This window comes from Phascolarctos cinereus, unplaced genomic scaffold (assembly GCF_003287225.1).
Source record: "Phascolarctos cinereus isolate Bilbo 61053 unplaced genomic scaffold, phaCin_HiC Scaffold_9;HRSCAF=440, whole genome shotgun sequence".
Taxonomy (NCBI): Eukaryota; Metazoa; Chordata; class Mammalia; order Diprotodontia; family Phascolarctidae; genus Phascolarctos; species Phascolarctos cinereus.
In genome coordinates, this window is record NW_027556402.1 from 96,805,512 (window position 1) to 96,824,666 (window position 19,155).

A 19,155-nucleotide genomic window follows, 5' to 3' on the forward strand; every position below is an offset into this window, starting at 1 on the left:
AGAATTGGAGAGCTAGAAGGGACCTTAGAAATTATCTAGACCAACCTCCATTTTACAGTTTGACATGAGAAAATTGAGGCTTGGAGAAATAAGGTCACTTTTCTAGAACTCTAGAAACACATTAAGTGGCAGAGCTAGGAGCCAGAGCAGAACCCAGGTCCTGTTCTCTTTCTGCCACATCTCATCACTTTATATTTTGTTAATTCTATGAATCAAGCCCACTCTCCCTCTCCTATTCAGTTTTGGATCCAGTTCATTATTTGTCTGCCTGACCAGAAGGTATGTACTGACAGACTAACTCAATGTGCCACCTGTCCAAATGTACCCTGGAATCTGGACAGCATGGTTTTTTTCCCCCCGTCTACATGGTTTTTCCTGTGTGCTTTGCTTGGCTCATCTATTTTGAGTGGCCATGAATCTCACTGAAGAGGTCTTTGAAGTGCTTCATGTGGAACCAGCATAATATTAACTGCAAATAGGAATTAATGGAGAATGTTTCTGTTCATAAAGGAATATGTCTTCCATTTCAACAACACATCAATAACATCATCATTAAATCTCTTGGTCAACATACAACTCCCTGTGTTTTGCCTCACTTGGTGCTAATATTGAAAAGATCACTCAAACAAAATTATATTTGTAATTATATGTATTGATAAATTTTATATGATTTTAACATATACAAGGAGACAGCTTTTTAGAGGAGAACCCTTAAGGTTTTGTTTTTCTCTGAGCAGTCAAAACAATTTAAGGTAGTTAGGTATCTTTCTTTCCTTCCTTTGTTCCTTCTTTTCTTCCTGTTTTCCTTCCTGCTTTCCCTCCCTCCCTCCCCTTTTCCTTCCTTACTGTGAGTAAAGTGCTTTACAAACCATGAAATCCTATATAAAAGTTGAAGCAACATGTCAATCCTTCCTGTCTACATCATCAACCTCTTCTCTTGCATTTCTTCTTTAAATCAAATATCAACTACTAGTTGTGGGTAATAAGATGATTACTAGTATTTGTAATGCTATATGGAATAAAATAGAAAGTCACTTTAGAGGCACAGAATTAAAACAAATGAAAAAAACCCTCAGTGCTTAGTTATACCCATCATTTGTAAAGATAAGGAGACCTTAGAAGCTTGGGAGAAGCAACCAGTAAGTATTATTTGTTCTCAAATTCTGCCCAGTGCTTTAGCAGGGAAAAGTCTTCAGGATACTTCTGCCTTTCCCTTCTATCTTTGTTTCTCTCCTATTTCTCTTCCTCTTGAATTTCCTCATGTGGATACACTTTCTTAGTATATAATGTACTCTACACACCTCCATCTCTTTACCTATCTTGTTCCCATTGATGAAGACAAAATAGATCCTTTCAGAGACATATTCCAGTCAGGAGTCCCATCCCACTGAGTCTCAGTGTTAAGGTCAAATGTACCTTCTGATATTAAATCTCCAGTTCTTTTTATCTAACCTTTTTGCATTGGCACATAAATATCAGAGGTCATGGGTTTTATCCAATCTGTTGCCAAAGCCTGTGGAATGTAACATCTTTCAAATACATCCCCTTCTTTCCTTTGACACTGCCACCACTCTAGGGCATACCCTCTTAACCTCCTTATCTGGACTACTGCAATAGCCTGCTGGTGGGTCTGCCTGCCTCAAGTCTCCCCTCACGCCAATCCATTCTCTATTTACCATTACAGTGATTTTCCTAAAGCACAGGCCCCACCATGTCTTCCTTTCTGCCTTTCCCCACTCCCCTGCCCCAATAAACCTAAATGGCTCCCTATTACCTTCAGGAACAAATGAACAAATACAGAATGCTCTGTTTGGCATTCAGAGCCCTTCATAACCTAGCCTCCTCCTACCTTTCCATCTTCTTACACCTTACTTCCCAACATAAATTTTTTGATCCGATGACACTGGTCTCCTGACTGTCCACAAATAAGATACTCCATCTCTTTGCTCTGGGCATTTTCTATGGCTGTCCCCAATGCCTGGAATGCTCTCCCTCCTCCTCTCTTGAATTCCCTGGCTTCCTTTAAGCCCCAGCTAAAACCCCACCTTCTACAGGAAGCCTTTCTCAACCCTTCTTAATTACAGTGCTTTCCCTCTGTTAATTATTTCTTATACCTTCATATAGCTTGCTTTGTATATATTTGCACATTGTTTCACCCATTAGATAGTAAGTTTTTTGAGGGTAGGAACTGTCTTCTGCCTTTTTTGTATCTCTGGCACTTAACACAATGCCTGGCACATAGAAGGCGCTTAATGAATGTTGATTGTTTGATTGGCACTTTAGATTTTGTCTCCTGTTATTCTTCCTATGCTATAGTTACTTTCTCCGCTTTTTAGTTATTATTGAAAGGATTATTGTTCAGGCATGGGTACAGCTAGATGGTCTCTGAAGTCCTTTCCAACTCTGAGATTCTCTGTTTTTTGCCTAATTACCAGTGACTGGTATCATCTGTTCCTACCCATCTGTTTTTGTCTTTATCTGAAGAGAAATAGATTAAATTCTAGACCCTGTTTCTTAGGAAACTTTTGAGTTTTAAAGACTCAGTAGAAGTCACATTTGGAAAAATGAAACCCTCAGGAATAATTCAATAATTGAAAATTTTATTTTTCACGTAGGTAACCATGGACCATTACATCTTATTTCTGGTATCCCAGCGTGGCATGGGGGAGATCTTGATTTCTCAAATTGGATCACATCACCTGCCAAACAGGAAAGCCTTAATGTATGGACTTTTTAACGAAATGTGTTCTTGTCACCTATGACCAACCTACTTGAGTGTGCAGAGACATCCCAAGAAAGTTGACCAGTACGGTCAACTTTTTTTGACAATAGTAACTCATGAAGGTTGTCTACTTAGACACAGACAGCTTGTGGTGTCCTTTTTTTTTTTTTAAGTATGAGTGATGTCTTTTGATTCGTGATTACATTTGATTTAAGTAAGGCAGAGTTGCACGAAGTCAGCCTCACTCTCTCCTCCAGTGTCAGAACAGAAGCAAGATTACTGGTAATGGCTCATGATGCAGTGGATAATCTTGGCATCTTCATGGCTAACCAAACTCTAAGTTCTCCACAGTGCCTGCTTTAGCTACCTTTTTGGCCATTGGAACAAATTGTTCTCATCTGCCCATTCCACCAGGGTAAGTCTTCATACGCTTGGGGTAGACACCCTCCCCCTAGCTCACCAATAGGTTTGAGACCCCTTGGTTACCTTCAACCCAGTTTAGCCATTCTGCTGAAACGGTTTAGCGGGGTATGGCTGCTGTGCATGCGATAGCTTCTTGGAGTTACAGCTGAGAGTTAGGTGGAACAGGTGGACACCAAAGGTGGAAAGCAGCCCTGAAAAGGGCTCAGCAGCCATTGCACCAGAAGTACTAGATTGCTCTGAACACACCTTACACTCCAGTGACAAAAATGATAGCCCTTTTATAGTACTGAAATAAGGATAGCAATGAAACTGGTGCTAGTTTCATAATCTGGTGGTTTGCTTATATTCACCTGTAGAACTCTTCTCTTTTCTAGCTTGATCATGTTGTTAAATTAAGGCCTCTAATAAACTCAGTGATATTTCTAACCTGCCTCTAGCTCTTAATAAGACTAGGCTCAACAGTAATAACTGAATTCCAGTTTATGATCAGAAGTCAAATTTAAAGTAGAAAGAAAGGAGCCATAATGTGCTTTCTCACTTTATATTACTTACTATTAAAATTCATGGAGATCCGGGGGGTCTGAGAATAGCAGGAAAATGAGCACATCAGTGGTCTAATTTGCTCTTTCTTCTAGTTTGTCAAACTACTGTATTATTTTTTTTTCAGGAGCATGTGAAAAATCATCCTTCACATGTGTCTGTATAATGAGCAACCCTTTTGGAAGAGTGGGCAAATGTATTATTCCTTTAGACCTCAGTTGCCATTTCAATGCTTGGGTGCATTTGTTATCTCAACAATGAGAATTTAATGATGTAGTCATGATCAATCTGTGTCTGACCATCCTACAGGATTCTTGTCCTTATCTTCTTATAAATCCTCCACAGTGGGTCCACCCACCTAGTTGAGGGTCTTCTCTAGATGATGATACCAATAATGGCCAACACTATTTAAAGTTTGGAATATCCTAAACATAATATTATCTTGTTACATCCTTACAACCATTACATGAGATAGGTACTCCTATTATCCCCATTTTATAGATGAAGAAACTGAAGCTCAGAGAGAGATTATGTGACCTGTCCAAGTGCCTGAGGGAGGATGCAAACCCTGTTCTTTTTGATGCCAAGTCCTTCTCCCTGATCGCTGCATCACCTAGTTGCTTCAGATATCTTGATACTACATGGACACCAGTGAAGTATTGTGAGGAGTGTCTGTTATGCCTGTCTCTCAGTATGCCACTGGTTCACTTTCTTTGCCAGGCATACATTTATGAGGAACAAGACAGAATGAGAGACTCAGATGTGAAAGGGTTCTTAGAAGTCATCTCTCTGATGATATACTTTAACTTCTCCTCTTGCACAATTTTTACTTGGTAGTGTGCTGTGCATTGAATAACTGACAAAAAAGAAGAAAAAGCAAAGCCTGTATACTTTTATGGCTGAATGCCTTATTTAAGGGCATTCACTATAATACTCTCTCCCCACAATATAGAAAGGGAATAGAATTTGATGGATAAGCTAAGAGACAAAATACAAATCCTAATTCCTGACAAAAAGACATGCATTTGGAAGTTTATTTATTCTCCTGAGTGTGGTTCTGTGTTGAATACAAGTTTTACAGTTTTAATTTATGTACTTTTGAATCCTTCGTATTCTTGTTACATGACCATGAATGAAAAGTGATCCTTATTTCAGAAGCAGATTTTCAAATAAAAATGGTCTTAACCTTTAAAGGGGGAAGAACTATTTTGGGACAGTACTTTTTCAAATATAAAAATGTTCTAACTGCTATATATTTGACATAAATTTTAATAGATGCCAGAGGGATTTTACACTAACCTTAACCATACCAATATATATTTTATTGCTTTAATTAATCTATAAAAATTAGGCAGCATGGCTTAGTGAAATAGGTACTATTATTACTTCCATTTTCCATTGAGGAGATAGAGAGAGGTAAAGAGATTTTCCCAGAATCACACAGCTAGTAAATATTGGAGGTAGGATTTGAAGTGTGGTCTTTCTGACTCCAAGATCATTCTGTCCACTTTGCCACCTAACTATTGATAGAACACCATGATTTCAGAAGAACCAAAGGTACAGATATAGAAAGGACAATGAGAAGATGCTTTGTGGGCATCAGTAGGCTTTAGCACATTACCAACAATTCCTTATGTGCAAGAAGTGGTATAGAAGGCATTATAAAGTATATATGTATATATATCTATCTAGAAAAGGAGGTGGACTGGTCGTAGAGTAAGAACAGAGACAGTAGATAGACAATGCAAATGCTGTGTTGATATTCCTTGAGAAATGAATAAAACCAGAGGAAGGCAGCAGGAATTTTGAGTGAATCCTCTTCGAAGTATTCCCAGAATGACACAGGTGATGGTTGCACAGCAGAAAAAAGGATGCAAGAGCTAAAATCTGTCTTCTTAGAGGAAGTCCCAATAATGGTGAAACCATAGATGAAATGGCTATCAAAATCAGGACAGATATACATTACAAGAACACTCAAAGGCAGCTAACCCCAGATGAAATACAATGGTCCGTTCTGATCTTGTAGAACAGAAGATCAAACCCTTTTGGGCTTGGGAGGCTACAGGTGCAAAATTTTGTACAGAGTGGCAGATGCAGTAATTTTGTTGGTCACTTTTGGCTAATTGTTTTAATTTAATAATTGATTTAATAAGTTACTGAGTTGAATTCTTTGTTATGAAGGAAGGTTCAATGTGTATGTGCAAGAGACCAAAAAAGGACATTTGTAAATAGCAAAAAGCCTCAAGAAAACTAAAAAAAAGTACAGACAGACCAATAAGTTATAGTTATTACTTATGAATTCAATACTTGATAATGATTTATTATCTTGATTGAAGATAAAATGTGACTTCTATATTTTTATTTCTTAGAGATATGCTCAACAATGAGCAAACACTTTTTATTTTCAGACACAACTTGACTTAGCTCTGTCAGCTTCTCAGCTGACTCTTATTAAAATTAATATTAGAAAATACTTCTTCTATGTGGAGCCAAAATTGAGAGAAGTTCGAATGCATAATTTTTCAAATAACATTCTTGGAATCATAGGACTTAGAGTTAAAAGGGACTAGATGATCTAATACCTTCGTTTTTGAATGAGTAAACAGTGACTTTGCCCAAGGTCACACAGTGGAAGAGCTGATATTCAAGCCCAGGATCTTTGGCCCCAGATTGAGGATGCTTTGCCACACGTGCTCAAAAACTACCTCCATGATAAGTTCACTAAAACTCTGGGAACTTTTTCCTGATCTGCAAAATGGTTAAATGATACAAATTGTACTCAATTCACAGGGTTATCATGTCCTTCAAATGAGATAATGCCTGTAAAGAACTTTACAAACCTTAAAGTACCAAATAAATTCCAAGTTATTAGTATCTCTTCCCTTTTTTGTTGCTGTTCAGTCATGTACAACTGCTTTTGATCCCATCTGGGGTTTTCTCGGCAAAAATATTGGAGTGGTTCGCTGTTTCCTTGTCCAGCTCATTTTACAGATGAGGAAACTGAGGCAAACAGAGTGAAGTTACTTGTTCAGGGTCACACAGCCAGCTAGTAACTGTCTGAGGTCAGCTTGATCTCATCAAGGTGAGTTTTCCTGATTCTAGGTCCTGCATGTTACTCTCTGTGTTACATAGCTGCCCCTATCTCATCCTTACTAAGTTATAAATTCTTTGAAAGCAAACACTATGCTACTTTTATTTGTATATCCCCAATTCCTAGCACACTGCTTTAGACATATTTTTTAATTTAAATCTGTAATTTTATTGGATTATTGAACTCCTCGTGTGGAAATTCCTTTTATTAATGCACATAGGCAACTCATTTGTAATCTCAGAAAGTTGCCTGGGCACTACAGTTAAGTGACTCCCCCTTGAACACATAGCTAGTATATATGGAAGGCAGGAGTTGACCCAAATCTTTCTCATTTCAAAGTTGGCCTTTTATCCCTTTAATCTGGCTTCCTGCTATGTAGCAGTAAGGGTATGTTATTGATGTTTAACAACAGGCTCTCACAGAGTAAGGATGCAGGACACTTAGTAAAATTTGCATCATTGCCATCCTTTTCTTAATCTTTTAAAACAGCTCTTCTTCATTTTCTTAAGTCTAGATAATCAATGAAACAATAAATCAAGCCCTGATTTGCAGTATTTACCAGTTTCTGAGGTGTAAGTGGTCACACATTAAAAAAGTAATGATTATTGAGGGAGCTGGTGTGAGCTGGCTCCAGCATACCTCTGCATAACAGATACTTAAATCTTTGCAGAATAATAGAAATACTGTATTTTGGAAGACAATATCAACCTTGACTATCATCTTTTCTTGTTTATTTTTTTAAAGCTATGAGTTTTAGGGGAACCCATGTTATAGCTCTAAAGATCTGATTCTTAACCTCATTGATGAGATTGCTAAAGGTTGAATTGCACAAAGCTTCGGCCTTTGAATCTCTTTAGTCAGGTTCCAATTGTGGCCTGTCACCTTTAACAAGTGGCCAAAGCTGAGCTCATAATTGTCCTTATCCAGGGCTTAACTGGAATGGCAAAAGCTGCTATTTTTTCCCTTAAACTCCTGAAATCTTTCAGCAAATAAACCTTGCCTGTTGATGGCTATTCCTGCAAGAACTCAAGTTTGACCCATGCTTATTTCATAGCTTATGTTGCTGCAAGGTCTGCAAATACTAATGTGCCTTTCTCAATTTCCTTTAAATGCAGGGAATTTTCATTCCAATAAAATAACTTCTTTCCAAAGTAAGCCCTTCATCTCCCACTCCCTCATTTGGCATGTTTAAATGAGAAGCCATGCTCATAATGAAAAAGAACTTCAGTTATTCCCTATATTCAAAGCCTCTATTCACCCCCTCCCTTCCCCTGACAGAAACACCTTCAGCTGTTTGAGACAGAATGAAAATTTAGACGTCATCTCTGCAGAGCCATCATAACTTGTTAGGCAGGAGAAGCTCGGGATATTGACTGTCAGCTTCTTGTAGAAATGCTCAAAATGGTGCACGGGGTTGATCACCTTAATTTTGTTGACAAGCAATGGGGTTAAAACCATTCCTCTGCTATTTCTTTCAGCGATATTTGCACATAAAGTGCATCTGGTGAGTTATGAAGGGAAGTGGAATGCTATTTTTTTAAATAAAGAGAAAAAACTTTCTTTATACTCAAAGCCATATCAGCAGCAATAAAAAGAGATGTACTGATGTCAATTTATTTCTGTTTCAAATTATTCTGTAAGGGAAGGTAAAAAAATCTTCCTTGCTAGCATGTCCTTTGTTGAGTAGTAACAGTGTTATTAATTCTTCATGAGGCCCTTAAGCATTAACGTATTTATTTAGGAGGTAAACCAGCAGAATCTCATCCAGCTCCCATGATACATTCCATGCAATAGAAAATGATGATGCACATTTAATTTGCTGGTTGATTATAAATAAATATGACCATATTAGTAGAATGTAAAGTATCTGAGGGCAGGAATTGTTTAACTTTTTGTTTTTGTGCCCCCAATACCAATCAGAGTGCCTCACAGCTATCTATCTGTCTATCTATCTATCTATCTATCTATCTATCTATCTATCTATCTATCTATCTACATATATACACATACACACATATATACATATATATACTATGTAGCATACATCATGTATGATTATTAAATTAAATTGTCTCTAATAATTTTTATAGATAATTGCTTATCTTTTAATATTTGTATTATTTTATTTTTAAAAATTGCTGTAAAGGTATTTCAATATGTTAACAAAACATTTTTTATGCATTCACAATTTGTGAATGATTTCCCATGTTTAGCAGTCTCCTGAGCCACCACCTTCCCAGCAGATAATTTTATCCAGTTAGCAAATATAGATTTTATTTGCTCTTCTGTTGCCTTTTCCCATGAATCACCAGCAGCATAGTTTCTGGCAAACTGTGCTACGATTTGTCATGAGATGTTTTTAATATTTTCTTTTCAAATTGTTGGACAATTTCTCATGGTGAATGAGACACAGTGACAGCTAAGCTGAATTTGCTATGGTTACATGAGAAATGGTCCAGTCCATTTGAAATTCCTAATGTTTACATTGTAGTTATCTTATTATTTTTACTCTTTAAAATATTGCTCAATGTACTTATACAATCAGGTTATGTAGAATAATTGACAATTGTTTATAATAGTTAGGACTGTAGGGTTTAGAGCCAGAAGGAACATTAGGGGTCATCTAATGTATTCTCCTTATTTCACACATGAAGAAATTGAGGTTAGGTGACATGTTCCATGCTTACCTAAGTAATAAGCAACTAGAGCTAGAATTTGAGCCTGGGAATTCTGATGCCAAATTTTGCGCTCTTGCCAATGTGCTATGTTTTAAGCCACAAGGAGTCACCATGTTACCTTCCTTGTGGCTTTCCATTTAAAAGTTCAATGAACTGTGCTAAGCAAATGTGGTAGTGGCTACCCATCAATGGGTCATACTTCATAATCTAATAGCTGAAAACCAAACTCTAAAACTTCATCCTAAAATTTAGTTTAATGTTAACTTCAGCTATTTTAGTAAAGAGTTATATTTTGATGTTAATATTTTGATATTGAATATATTTTAATATGTGGACGTTCTGACTTTAAAAGAGGAAAAAGCCATAATAGTTTCTAATTTAAATATGCTACAACTTAAACCACACAATTCAGACTGTTTTGTTATCATTGGGACATTGCTACCACCTTGGGGCAATTTACCCATATAAAAGATTCCATTTCCTTTGAGAGGTAGCTAAATCTCTTTGATTCTGGAAAGCAAAAATAATGAAGTAACAGCAATATTACATAGATATTTTACTTCAAATTCTAATAAGTATATGCATCATCACCTGGAAAAATCTCTGTTTTTCTCCATGAATGGCATACGTTATACTGTTGTTTGTTGCCCCAAACCTTTTGTGTATGCTTTAAGGTCAGATGATTCAAGTAAATTAAACTAATTTTCCTAGTATACAAATTTGAAGAAAAGCACAACACTACTTTTCCTAGAAGCTCTAGCTGGTGAGAAATCTACTTTCTGAACTGTTTGTTAAGGACCCTTGTCTCTTGACATTGACATTCCCTAAAGAACAGGATATAGCTCAGAAAGGTCCATTAATGACAGATTCACTGATTTGGAGACATGAATACATCATAGTTCCAAACAAAAAAACCCCATAGAGGTGTTGTTTGTGGATACCAAGCTACTTGACTAGTGGATTACAAATGAGCAAGATTTTAACTGGGTGCATGTGTCGGGATTGGATATCAGACATGTCTCTTCTGGTCTTTTCCTTAGGAAATCCTTACTAGCACACACAAATAAATGCCCCTGAATTTTTTGATCTCTGTGCCATGCTTCCTGTGGTATGCCTTCCAAACCTCTCTATCAGGAGCTTCTTGACTTTGGTTTCATTCCAACATTTGCTTACACTCCACCAGCAGCAGAATTATGGGGCTGGTCTATAGATCAAAGGAGGTAACCTGAGTGCGGGGGCTTGTTGCCAATATCTGAAATATGTAGTATAATGCAGAAACATCTGGGGTGTTCTCAGTGCAAATACTCCTGCTTCTTTGGGGCTGTGTCCTATCTTTCTCCTTCCCTAGACCAGCTAAATGTATCTCAATACCTTTTCTACTGGACTTTCTTCTTTTCCCTTTATTCTAAAGAAGATATGGGAAACGCTAAAGGTTAGTTGAGTGGACCTATTATATCAAGGTATAAACGTCCTCATTTCTACCTAATAAGCTCTTTGGCACTACTCAGATATTTCCTTCTCCATGATTCTCCCTGTTGTTAGGGCTTTATCCCTCCTGAAATTACTTTGTATAGGCTTAACTACATACACGTTTTATCCCCTCAATAGAATGCAAGCTCTTTAAGGATAGGGACCTTCCCCCCTCTACTTTTGTCTTTATATCCCCAGAATTCAACACAAGTTCCGTGCACACATAGTAATTCATTTTTTATTGAATTGAATCTAATTAATATGTACAGAGTGATCCCTACCTGAAATAAGGTGGAAAATATAAAAGAAGTTGGTTTAACTGTGAAATCCCCACTGGATGTTATCTTTTATCATAGAGTCCTTTCATAGGATAGATATTAAAACCCCACAAATTGATATGATATCTTGAATTCATAGAATTTCGGAATTGAAATAGACTTCAGAGTCTAACATGTACCTGAACAGCAATCCCATCTCTAACCTCCCTGATACGTGGGATTCCAGTCTTTGTTTGAAGTGATGGGGAGCTAAAGGGGAAGTAAAATGATAGATTTTTTAAAAACCAGGTTTATCACTCATTCTGCTACTGAATTTTCTCTTTTCTCTTTTCTCCTTATTTCTACTCTGTTGGGCTCTATCAGACTGTGGACTGATTATGGATTCGTACTGTCTCTGAAGTATAAGATCATGATCTGTTCACTTACCACAATTTTCTTCATCAGCATGATTTCCACAGTCATCTACCCCATTACAATGAAGTAGCTGAGGCAAGCACTTGGTTTCATTTCCACAAGGGAAATACCCAAGGGAACAGTGGCTGTCATGTTTGGTTCCATGAATAGCTGTGAAGATAAGAGCAGAAAAGACTCCATTTGTACAAGCAAGGTGTGATTATGTGGGCCTTGGGGCATTCATGATGGGATTAATCAGGAAAAGAATGTTTTCCATGCTTTTCCAAGTATCCCTGAAATTGTCAAATGAAATATGAAATAAATACTACAAGCTGCCTTTATGGTGTTTGAAAATCTAGTTAGTAAGACAGGAATATTAATAATAATAGATGAATATTCAAAGGATCAGTGATTTCATATGCATGAGACACTCGGTATGGAAACTTCTACTTGTGGAGTTAGTCAGAGGTAAATTTCAAACCCAGGTCTCACCTGACTTCCAGCTTACCACTCTCTACTATGCTTTGCTGCCTCGCAATAACTACAGCAATAATAAGAGCTGACATTTTTGTATAGCATTTTGGACTGGAAAAAATAGTTGGATTGTGAAGTTAAATTTAATGCCAGGTTAAAGAATTTATACTTGTTTAGCAGGCAATGACTAGCCACTGAAAATTTTGGTGTAGAGTAGTAACATTATTTGTGTGGCATATTAGTCATATTAGTGCTAGCATTATAGTGAGGTAGTACAGTAGGTAGAGCCTTGGACTTGGAGCTAGAAGACTGGAATTCAAATCTGGCTTCAGACACTTATTGGCTGTGTGACTCTGGGCAAGTCATTTAGACTTTATTTACCTCAATTTCCTTATTGTGAAAAGGAGATGACAATAGCACTCACCTGTCAGGGTTATTGTGAGGATCAAATAAGATAATATTTTAAAGAGCTTAGCACAGTGCCTGACACATAGTAGGTGCTTAATAAATGCTTGTTTAAATTATTATTATCATTTTTTACTCAGGTAGCACTGTGAAGGATGGTTGGAAGATAGAAAAGGCTGAAGGCAGAAAAAAAAGTTTATGAGGGCCTGACTTAGGGAGATTATTTAATAAATGATTATTGACTGACTAATTAATTCACACTGCAGAGTCTCTTACAGATCTAATCATTCAAAGAAGTTTACCTATCTACCCACATAGAAAAGACTAAATAGGTGAAGAATGTCTGTTGCCTATAGTTTAGTGTGATTGAAATGGACACCTTGTAGAGTTCGTCTGACAGTTTATATACCCAGCACAGACAATACAGATGCATGATGAGCTGAACCCAGAGCTAAAAAAAAAAAAGAGCAGATCAGGCCATATTGCTTTCAGCAAATTGCCATGCTCTTTTACTGACCCTACACTTGTCTGAACAGCAAAAACCTATCTTTTCAATATGGACATTTTGCCAGTATTACTGCAGGGAAGTGGGACAGCTAGGTGGCACAGTGGATAAAGTGCTGGGCTTACAGCTACAAAGACTCATTTTCCTGAGTTCTAATGGGGCCTCAGACTCTTACTAGCTCTGTGACCCTGGGCAAGTCATTTAATCCTGTCTGCCTCAGTTCTTCATCTGTAAAATGAGCTGGAGAAGGAAACAGCAAACCACTCCAGTGTCTCTGCCGAGAAAACCACGAATGAGGTCACAAAGAGTCAAACATGACTGAAATTACTGAACAACAACAACTGTAGGGCAGTAAGACCTGGAAAATGACCTCCTCTAAAGAACTAAAGATGAACATACCCAGTGTAATGGAAAGAAGCACAGTGGGTGTGAGCAGGCTGCAGTATATATCTAATGAGGAGCTCCAAGAATGAAGAAGAAAGGATATCATCAAAGAATCAAATGTCTGAAGGAGAAGGTAGGTTGGTCACATGGTGAGAGCAAACGATGACAGGTGAATGGCTGGACGGGTGAGAAACCTGCAGCCCAGAGGCCACATGTGGCCCTCTAGGCCCTCAAGTGTGGCCCTTTGACTGAATCCAAACTTCACAGAACAAATCCTTTTACTAAGGGGCCACACTGGAGGACCTAAAGGGCCATATGTGGCTTCAAGATTGCAGTTTCCCTACCCTTGTCATGTTCACGATGTTGGGAGAAAGTGAACAAAGTCTCTAGAATGTTGAGTGGAATCCCTGTAGTGAACTCTTGGGAGGACATGAGTAAGAGTTTCAGAGGATAGACAGGCAAGGATGAATGGTCATGTCCATTGTTGGAGGGAACTACCAGTTGGATGAGCAAACAGATCCATTTGAGTATTTGAGGAGGAAAAAGCAGCTTTTAAAAAGAGATAATGAATTTAATTTTGAACATGTTGGATTTGTGATATTGGTGGAACATCCAGGTGGTAATATCTTTCAGGCTGCTAGAAATGTGATTCTGAAAAGTAAGTGTGGTTGGATGGAAATTTAGGAGTTAACCTCATGGAGCTGATGACAAATCAAGAGAGTGGATAGGAGAGCTGAGAGTGTAGGGAGAGGTTTGAGAACAGAATTTAGGCTCTCAATTCCATGTTAGGAATTATGGGGTATACATATGTGTAAGAAGTGTCTTTACTTCAGTGAGTTTGCCATTTGACCTGGACTTGAAGCCAGAAGATGGAAGTTCAGATCCTAGATCTAAAACTTACTTGCAAGATAAATATAGGCAAGTTGCTTTGCCATTCGGTGCCTTAGTCTTCATCTGCAAAATGGTGATAATAATATTTGCCTTACCTTTGTCATAGGATTGTTGTGGGGAAATCATTTTGTAGCTGTAATGCTATACAAATGTGAACTTTTATTATTTCACTATAGAGATTACATGAAACAACAGCAAATAATAGAAAACAGCATTCAGGCAATTCCTGGCTTACACTTGCCTGACAAGCACATTCGTTACATATGATTAGTTGTTTCAGCTGAATTGTCATAGGGTTTTTCTTCCAACTTGATACCTCTGGGGCTTTTCTTTCCTTTTTTTCTGTCCTCACTGCAGTAGGCCTTGCCAGGGCCTAGAATACTCCTTGCCCTTGCCTCAAATGCTGCAGAAATAAATTTGGACCCTGAGAGATGGTTATTTATGGACTCTACTCAACCAGACTTATCTAACTAATGAATTGGTTTAGGCTCCTAATGCAACCCAGTGGCTTATAATCCTTATTTAGCACATCTTATATCTTGTATTTAGCAATGTATTTAGTAATCTTATATCTTTTCTTGAACAAAAAAAACACTTATAAGGAAATAAGAGCGTAGTATTTTGAAAAGTCAAGAAACAGATAACTGTTAAGTCTAATTTCTGTTAAAACCACAAGATGAGATTAATAGACACTCACTCAGACCTATTTGACAAAAAAGTATTAGGGTCTTGAGGAGTCCCAGGGCTGCATTATTGAAAGGCATAGAAATCTGTGGATTTTCCCAATCAGAAACCAGCTCTTGAATCCCCACCCACTGGCAAACCTTGCTTCTTTCCTGTACTGGTCCTAGTCTAGGAACTCTGTCTTATTGACACTAGTTCTCCATAGATATGGACCAACATACTTGGATTCTGCATAAAGTTGTTTTTACTTAGAATGCTATTTGAGAAGCAAAAATAAAGTACAACATAACAAGAAAATAATGCATGATAACACATCTCCCAAGTGACTCTAAGCCTGTTTCTTTCTTAGATCTTGTGACTGTCCTTAGATAGTAAGAAGTTACTTTGGATTAAAGTCTTAGCAAATGCACAATTTGAGTTTATTTAGGTTCTCCCCACACCAGTCTCTCTGTGTGCATGGAAAGGAGTAGAAACAATACGGAACGTTCAATTCATAAATCAAGTGGGGCCTTAGAAATTGGGCTCTTGGCTTAACCCAGGAGTATGACTTGGGATTTGGTGCAAATTAGAGCTCATGACAGTTGATGTTTTCTCTGGCCTCAGCTATCTAGTTGCTGGCTAGAACTTTTGACTCCTTTTTTAATTCAGCGAGGGTGAGTAGACTCGGTAGCACAAGGAAAGGACAGTGCTGTCTCTCTCCCATCCTTGACCACAACATACTTCCGCTCTCATAACTGGGTCCTCTCTCACCTACCCCCTCTTCCCCTTCAAAAAAAAAAAAGACCCAACAACAATCCTGTTCTTCAGTTGGGGGAGAGGAGGAGAGCAGTAACAGAATGGGAAGCATTATACTGGTAAGTGATTAAAGCAGGCATTCTTAAGCTTACTTTTTTTTTGTATCTTGGACTTCTTTGGCAGTGTGACGAAGCCAACTCCTTCTAGAAAAATGTATTTAAATGTATAAAATAATAAAATAAATAATGTTACATATGTCATGTATTATATATAATATGTAAAATGACAAAATGTATAAAATAAAATGATAAAAGGAAGGATTACATAGGAAACAAATTATATTGAAATAAAGATCTGTGTCCCCCATACAAGTTCAAAGACTCTCAGAAATCTATCTATGGACCCAACAGCTGATGGACTCCTGCTTAAGAACACCTTAACTAAGGCAATGGAGCCTTGGTCATGTGATAAGAGTGAAGGATAATTAATGCATAGACAGTCTCTGTGCTCCGTCGATATCCTCACAATGTCAAACTAAAACAAGGAAAGTAGGCAGGATGTTGGATCTGACAGGATCCCTTGCCATGAACTTATGGGAAGATATGGGCAAGAGTTCAGAGTTATGGAAGACAGCCAGGCATGTACAGGATGGGATGTGCCTTGTTTGAGGCAATATTCACATCAGGGAGACCCCAGATCTGTTTGAATATTTGATTCAGGTGAGAGAGGAAATAAATCTGCCTCTTACCCTTTCCCTTTAGTAATACAATCAGGAAAGTGCTGGCGGAAGTTTAACAACCAGTTCTCTGGAGCAGGAGGGGAGATATACACAAACACAGTTTTAAATCTAATATGAATGCATTATTAACATTTTCACTGCCACTTTCTTAAAGTCCAGGCAATTGACAAAAGAAAAGATCAAGCCCTGATTTATAATGTTTGCTCTTTTCCAAGATGTAAATGCTCACACTGACAATTTAGCAGTTTATCCTTGTTCAGCTGTCCCCAGCACACCCGTAAACAATAAAACTCTATAAACAGAGAACACTCACACTTGGTAAAGGTTACCCATCATACACTAGTCTTTCACACTTTCTAGTTATTGTGTCTCAAGGTACTTGATTTTGGATTTGATATTCAAATCTATGAAATAATGAGTCGTAATGACATTTTTAGTATATTTGAAAAATCATCTTTGAATTTATTTCTCATTGTTTTTATATAAAATCAAAACAATCATAATTGTTAATAAACCCAGAATGTAATGAATTCCATGTGGTAGATATATCAAGCCCACATTTGATTGAGATTTACTTTCTTCATTTTTATTTTCTTTTAAGAATAAATGAAGTGAAGAATCAAGGTACTCATGATAAATCTTTGAAGAACTTAGGGATAGAGCCTCAGGCTGTAAGACATTTTAACTAGTCCTGCCTGGTTGGTTTCATACTGTTGTCGAGAAAACTGTTTCCCATGCATACTGAATAAATTATATTTCATGTTGTCGCAAACTGATTTTATATCCCAGTGTTTCTTGAATATCTACAACACAGAATTACTGCTGATAGAGAGCTTAATAATTTTTCCTTTCCACTACCCATGCATAGGTAATAAACAGACCATATAATGCTTCAAGGCTTGAAAATATTTTATATCTATTATCTCACTTGAGGCTTACAACAACTCTATGAGGTGGGTACTGTTATTATTCCCCATTTTACATGTGTGGAAATTGTGGCTCAGTAAGGTTAATCAACCAATTGATAAACAGTTATCAAGTACTACTGATACGAAGACAAAATTTAAGTAATCTCTACCTTTCAAGAACTTATATTTTAATGGGGAGACGACCTGCATGCCTAGAAATATATGCAAACCATATACAAAGCAGATGGGGGAAGGGTAGGCTCTAGCAGCTGGTGGCAGGAGAGGCCTCATGCAAGAGGTACCACTTGAGATAAATCTTGAAGGAAAATCAGGGATTTCAAGAGGCAGAGGTGAGGAAGTAGTGCCTTCCAGGTAGAGGGGACAGATAAAAGGAAGGAAGGAAACATGCATTTATTAAGTGATGAATATCTGCCAGATATATACCAGACCACAGGCAGCTAGGTAGTGTAGTAGATAGAGTGTTGGACCTGGAGTCAGGAAGACTGATCTTCCTGAGTTCAAATCCAGCCTCAGACACCTACTAGTGTGACTCTGGCCAAGTTACTTAATGCTGTTTGCCTCATTTTCCTCCTCTGTAAAATGAGTTGGGGAAAGGAAATGGCAAACCATTCCAGTATCTTTGCCAAGAAAAGTCCATAAAAAACTCATAAGGAGTCAGACATGACTGAACCACAACAATGTACCAGATACTGTGTTAAGTGCTTTTACAAATATCATCTCATCCTCAAACCAGCCCTGGAATATTCCAGGTTTTAATATTATCCCCATCAAAAGTGAAAACTGAGGCAAATGGATGTCAAGTGATTTGCCCAGGGTCACAGTAGGTAAGTATTGGAGGCTGGATTTGAACTCACATCTTCTTGACTCCAGGACTAGTACTCGACCTGCTATACTGCCTACCTTCCTAGCAGGCTAGGCACAGGGAGGAGAGAGTGTCATATGTGAGAAATAGAAAGAAAAAGTTTGCCTGGACCATAGTAGGAATGGAAGGAAGTAAAGTATAATATGCTAGAAAGGTAGGATGGGGTCAACTTGTGAAGATCTTTAAATGCTAGAGGGGTTTATATTTGAGGCAGCTAGGCAAGATGCAGTGGATACAGAGTTGGATCAGGAGTCAAGGAAATCCTAAGTTCAAATCTGGCCTCAGATACTTACTAGCTGTGTGACCCTGGGACGGTCACTTAACCTCTGTCTGCCTCAGTTCCTTATCTATAAAATGAGGATAATAACAGTACCTATTTCTCAGAGTTGTTGTGAGACAATATTTGTAAAAAGCTTAGCATTATGGTAAATGCTATCTAAATGTTAGGTATCATCATCATCATTATTATTAATCCCAGAGGTAATAGGGAAGTTAAGTGACTTGTTCAATGTTTACACAGATAATACTGTTTTAAGAAGGTTGTGAAACCAGGTCTTTGACTCCAAGCCTAGTTTTCTAGCTACTACACAATACTGACACTTTGCCATGAAGTCCTCATTAAGAAATGGAAGAGTTATTGTAGTCCACCTGAGGACGGGTGCAAACATATTTAGAAAAGATGCAGACTTACACAGGAGGCCTAAAAGCTGCTTTTCCAGTAATTCCTAATAGTTTCCAATAATATCTTATATTTTCATAATGCTTTACAATTTTCAAAACTTTTTCACCTGTTATTTCATATAATCTTCACAATGACTCTGTGAGTTAGGTATCGTATCTATTATCCTTATTGTTAAATGAGATTAGGAAAACAAGTGCTGGAAAGATGAAGGGATTAACCTAAATTTACATAGCTAGCAAGTGGTAGGATCTGGATTTGAATATAAGTTTG

General features: G+C 37.6%; 1 protein-coding gene across 1 annotated transcript in view; it reads right to left on the reverse strand.

The window, feature by feature from the left end:
- RXFP1 (relaxin family peptide receptor 1) overlaps positions 1-19,155 on the reverse strand; it is a 170,385-nt gene that overhangs the window by 112,054 nt on the left and 39,176 nt on the right. Inside the window, exon 2 of the mRNA XM_020994086.2 lies at positions 11,629-11,766. Coding sequence (XP_020849745.1) covers positions 11,629-11,766 — 138 coding nt within the window. The remainder of the gene's footprint in view (positions 1-11,628; positions 11,767-19,155) is intronic.